Genomic DNA, 5,885 nt, shown 5'->3' on the forward strand with positions numbered 1-5,885 from the left:
TGACTTTTGGTAGCAACATGACCCTATATATTTATAATGAAGATTTTTTTTCTAAATCACATGCACATAATATTGGTCAAACCTCTTCTAATGGCCACCTGTATAAACAATCACTTGTACTTAGAAGCAGCAAAGTGAATAAAATGGTGTTTGGTATTTTTAAAAATTTGATATTGTATCGTCATAGTATGCACTGAATGATCCTCATTAATTAAAAAAACAAAAAAGCCACTTATGTTTTGGACAATATAACTCAAACTCAAATGCAAGATATGTGTCTGCCAAATCCGCAAATCATGCACCATAAGCTCAAGGTGATTTTGTTACATATTTCTCCAACCACTTGGGAAAAAGAATCTAAAAATCTTGAAAACTGTCATTGTGCCGTTGGTTTTATTTTTCATAGCGTACGATTTCCCCCCACGTTTTGGCAAATGCTCATATTACACAATATATATCAGGAATGATTCTCAAAGTCAAAGTCTAGGCCCTACAAGATAAAATGATGTCAGTCTTCTCTATCAAGAGTGTCAAGCTACAGCTCAATACATTGCGCCACAGCTCAGACTCACTGCCATCACAGGATGTACACACAAGGCTAAGTCTGGACGCCAAAAATGTGGGACAAAGCATCTAGAACGATGAAACAGCTGTTTGTATGTCAATAAAAAAGAAAAGAGGGGGGGGAGGACTAATACCCAGCTAATCTTGTAGTAACAATATGCAGCATCTGAAAGAAAAAATACAAACAAGAGGCAGTGGGTGCGACCGATGCTCAACGCTGTTGCTCAAGAAGATGAGACAAAATTGGCTAAACTTAACTTTGAACAACAAGCTTAACACGAATAGTAGTATTTTAACAACATTCTCGACAACAGGCTTCAAAGTTAAAAGCACATTCTCAACAACAGGCTCTACGAGCACATTCTCAAAAATAGACTTTGCAGCAAATTCTCAACAACAGGTCAACATCTGACTTAATATCACATTATCAACAACAGACTAAACATATATTCTCAACAACACACTTGGCACAGTCTCAACAACACACTTCGCACTTTCTCAGGCTTGTGCTAGGGTCCATCGGGTTAACATATATTCTTAAAAAAACAGCCTTTGTGCTGATGATTTTTATGGAAAAGAGGGAAAAAAGATCTTCAGTACTATAGAAATGGTTACTTCTTAAAACTGCCCTATCTCAGCTATCGGGGGGGGGGGGCGAGGAATTGGTCAAGGTGGTTCACTCTCTTGTTAAAAAAAAGTGTCCATGAAAACCCATGGACACTTTTGTAGATGTCACCACCAGTACTGTTTTCATGTATAAAACATAAGTTCTATTAGAACACAGATAAATATAAACGAGTTGTTTATCACTTCCTAAAAATAGTATCAACTCACTGCAATATGAATGGTACCTCTCACATTTTGTAGGACGTTTTGTCGTGGGTTTTTTTAACGTTCTCAAATAGAGGAACCCTCCATCTTGCAGTACAATATCCTTGTTTTAGGGATTGGATGGGCGGGGAGTGTCAAGAGCAGGGAATCTGTACCTGTACTGAGGATTGGGTAGAGGTTTGCTGGAGGAGGAGAAGGAAGCGAACGAGTGAGTGTATCTACTACTTGTAAAAATGGATGGGAGCGTCGTCAGCAATTACACTCTGCTTATCGTACTTCTTGAACATACGCCAGAAGGCGGGCAGGATGGAATCGGAGCGGATGTTGACCAGTTTGGGGAAGGCCTTTCGGAAGGCAGCGGTGGCCTCCTCCAGGTGGTAGTGAGGCACCTTGGTGAACAGGTGGTGGACCTGGTGCGTGCCAATGCTGTGAGGAGAAATGCGTACAGTTAGTTACTGGTATACTGTTTGTTTGTCAGAGCAAAGAAAAGCACATCCACAACATTTTGGTCATTTTGTGCTGTGGAGGAAAAAGTGAGATAGACAGGTAAAAGCAACAGAGGGAGAATACAGGAGTGGGACTCCACCCTCGCGACCTTCCAAAAATCTGTTGTGTTGATAATAGAGATTGTAAAGCACAAAGGGCTTGTTGTTGAACAGCAATATGCGCAATGCATATGCTATTTATTACTACTATTATTACCATCATTTGATGCTGTGACAGGTGATCCAAACAGTTAAAACGGTAAGAAAAAGCACACCAATGTGAGAAAGGTCATTTAGTGTTCTGATAGGTTCTACTTCGTTTCTTTTCCTCTTATGCTCCTTCCTGCCTGTCGGGCCTGCTCTTTGTTTTCCTGCACTAAATGACCTTTATCACATTGGTGTGCTTTAAAAAAATGTCACCACTGAACAGTGAGTGGTTAAAGTTCAATTTTCAAACTGTTTAGGCTTGGCGCCCCTCGCAACACAATAGGGTTATTTTAGAGGCAGGACCTCGAAATTTAACATCCACAGGACAGTGATGTGTGGGGGATGCTTTTGTGGTTAGGCTCTTGGACTTTCAATAGAAAGGTACTGAGTTTGAATACCATAAGGGCACAACATAGTGTCCTTGGGAAAGGAAGTTTAAACGAATTTTTCTCCCACAACTAAAGACCAGGTGGGAATGGGTTCCCAGCTATAGATAGTGAAAGATCTAGTCAGATTGTTAGTGTTATAGTCCATTTCAGATTTTTCTCAACTTGTTCTGTATGCTTCCCAGAAAGCCGAAAATGTTTGATGTATTTTACATGATAATGAAACTGTGTGAACCGGCTAACGGAGCCTAAATTGCCATTTGAGGGTAAAACATATATGGTATTTAAGCGAATCCAGGTCAAATCAGTTGTTGTAAAGATTCAATATCTTTCTGTCTTAGCTTGGCACAGATATATCTCAATAGTCAATGAAAGTATAACTGGAAATGAGAGTGGAAACTATAAACAGAAATTTCTTTTCTGATGTGAGACAAAAATTGACTTTGATAGGTTCTAGATTTCCACGTACCCACCCTTAGGATAACTGCTAAATGTACACCACTGCCGAGGCATGCATTCCCTATTAATAATAATAATAATAATAATAATAATAATAATAATAATAATATAAATAGATCTAATAATAATTTTTTTAAATAATAAAAATAATCATCATCATCATCACAACAACAATAATAATGATATTATGAATATACCGAAATATATAAAAACAATTATGACAAATAGACTAATAACAATAATAATAATAATAAAAATACAATAGTAGTAGTAATAATGATTACAATGAATTGAATTTTCCCCCCATCTCTAAACAGTAAAAAGTCCTCACCTGTGAATGATGTAGTGGCACCAGCCGTAGGATCGATCCACGGAGGACAGCTGTCCTCGCACATTGTCCCACAAGTCCTGGCTGTACCAAGGTATGTCCTCCTCCGTGTGGTGCAGGAAGGTGATGATCACTGTGTAGGTGCCGAAGATGAAGAGCGGCACCCCGTAGTGGTACAGGAACACGGCCCAGCCCACGGCCTCCTTGAAGCGGTACAGACACATGGCCCAGGCCACCAGGCAGGCCAGGGAGATGGAGCACTGCAGCACATGGCCCCGGAAGATGGAGTCCAGGGGGTTGAAGTGGTGCACCTGGAGAGGTAGGAGGTTTCTTCACATTTTAGGCAACCGCAGAGTTTTTAGTTTGAGTAAGAGTTTTACGGTACTTGCAACACAACTAAGTCATACAAGTGCCGAAGATGAGAGTTAGAGGAGTAACAAGGGAGAGTTTTAGTGTTAGTAGAGGTTTTACGGCGCTTGCAACTGCATAAGGTTAAATGAGTGTCAGAAGTTTAGAGGTGTTACAAGAGAGTAACAAACATAAAAAAGAAGAAGAGGGGGATAAGGACGATAGATGTTTGATAGGAAAGAAGAAGCAGACCACATCAGAACATCCGCCAACCACCCACAAGGTTTCTTCATGTTTCAGGCCACCACTGAGTTTTTAGTTTGACTAAGAGTTTTACGGCACTTGCAACACAACTAAATCATACAAGTGCCGAAGACGAGAGCTAGAGGTGTAACAAGAGAGAGCAACACGCACAAAAAAAGGAAGAGGAGAGATAAAGACGATGGATTTTTTTATAGGAAAGAAGGAGCAAACCACACCACAGCACCCGCCAACCACCCACTGCCACCACTGACGTACAGTGGAAACTGTCCAAAACAGCTACCCATTGCCGAGGAGAAAAGTGGCTGCAGGTGATAGTCTTGGACTTGCACAGTGTCATTACAAATACAGAAAAAGCGCAAAGGGAAAAGGTCTTTTTTACAGGTGACAGTCCAGGCACGTGGACGTTAAGAGTAAGTTTGAATGTAATTCAGACTATGTAAGAGGCAGACTATTTCAGCCTGAGCTGAGAGATACAGAATCCAAAAAGGCCAAAGGACATTTTTAATCAAATAGCTTTCCCTTACAAGAATCAAACTAAATAAGTTCTGCATGCAACTTTAAAGAGCCCTATCTTTGCACCACAGATACTGGTGGGGGGCGGGGAAGTAATCAACAAGGGCTGTAAAGATTAAATGAAGACTACTCTGCTGTTAGTGAAGCCAAGTCTACTGGACCAAGTTTAATGCTGCATGCATTTTCATGCCATTGTAGACTACAAATATATCTTGTAAAGCGCATTGAGGAAATGTCAGCACTATTATTATTATTATTATTATTATCATTATCAGTAGTATGGCCTTTTTAGTTTTTAGTAAGAGTTTTATATGGCAATCACTCGCAACACAAATAGGTTGTGTGTCAAAGATTAGAGAGACTACAAGAGAGTAACAAACACAATAAAGATGGACGAGAGATAGTTTTAGTTTTAGTAAGTCTTTTACGGCCCTTGCAACACAATAAGGTAATATAAGTGCCAAAGATTAGAGGTGTTACAAGAGAGTAAAAAACACAAAAAAGAAGGAGGGGAGATAAAGACGATAGATGTATGATAGGAAAGAAGAAGCAAACCACAACAGAGCACCCACCAACCACCAACACAGGAGAGATAAGAACCATAGCTATTTCATAGGAAAGGAGGAGTAAACAACACCAGAGCACCAGCCAACCATTCACACTATGGCTTTGAAAAACTTCTTTAATAAAAAAAAAAAAATTAATTAAAGGAATAACAAACTAATGTACACAATGAACAGGTAACAAAATCTACGATCTGAAACCAAAGTACCTTTTTTTGGCAGTCTTGAACATACATTACTAACATGACACACAGATATATCGACACAAATAAAAAAACACAATCAAAACATTTAGGCAGCCACACAAAAAGGTTGGAGGCCATGTTATTTTAACCACGCACATACACACACACACACACCTCATGGGGCTATGGCGGGATCATCCAAGGTCATGGCCGTACACTCAACCTCACATCTGAATTAAATTAATGAGAATCACATAACTGGACACGTCACAGCTCTTGTGGACTTTGTTTACGTATGGTTGCCTGAATATTTGCCATTCCGCAAATGTAGGCACTAAATATTCACACACAAGCGCAAATATCAATACATATATAATATATTGATCAACCCGCATTACAAAGGCCTACTCATACATATGCACACACACACACACACACACACACACACACACACATGTGCGCGCACACACACACACACACACACACAAACGCGCACGAGCGCACCTTTCCTTCTCTACCCAAAATACGAAAGTTTCTTTGTGGTAGTATTAGTGGTACGAGTGAGTGAGTGAGTGAGAGAGTGAGTGAGTGAGTGGATGGGTGAGTGAGTGAGTGAGTGAGTGAGTGAGTGAGTGAGTGAGTGAGTGAGTGGGTGAGTGGGTGAGTGAGTGGGTGAGTGACTGAATGACTGCATGATTGAATGTGAATGAGTGAAAGTATACGTGTGTATTATGTATGTATCTGCATTTGTG

General features: G+C 40.1%; 1 protein-coding gene across 1 annotated transcript in view; it reads right to left on the reverse strand.

Annotated features, from left to right (window-relative positions):
• Positions 1–402: 402 nt before the first annotated feature.
• Positions 403–5,885, reverse strand: part of LOC101855894 (omega-6 fatty acid desaturase, endoplasmic reticulum) — a gene marked incomplete in the record, with an annotated part of 34,115 nt that continues 28,632 nt past the window's right edge. The window contains 2 exon segments of the mRNA XM_035971559.1: positions 403–1,821; positions 3,264–3,570. Of these exon segments, the coding sequence (XP_035827452.1) occupies positions 1,617–1,821; positions 3,264–3,570 (512 nt within the window).

Source organism: Aplysia californica, unplaced genomic scaffold (assembly GCF_000002075.1).
Source record: "Aplysia californica isolate F4 #8 unplaced genomic scaffold, AplCal3.0 scaffold00461, whole genome shotgun sequence".
In the NCBI taxonomy this organism is placed as follows: domain Eukaryota; kingdom Metazoa; phylum Mollusca; class Gastropoda; order Aplysiida; family Aplysiidae; genus Aplysia; species Aplysia californica.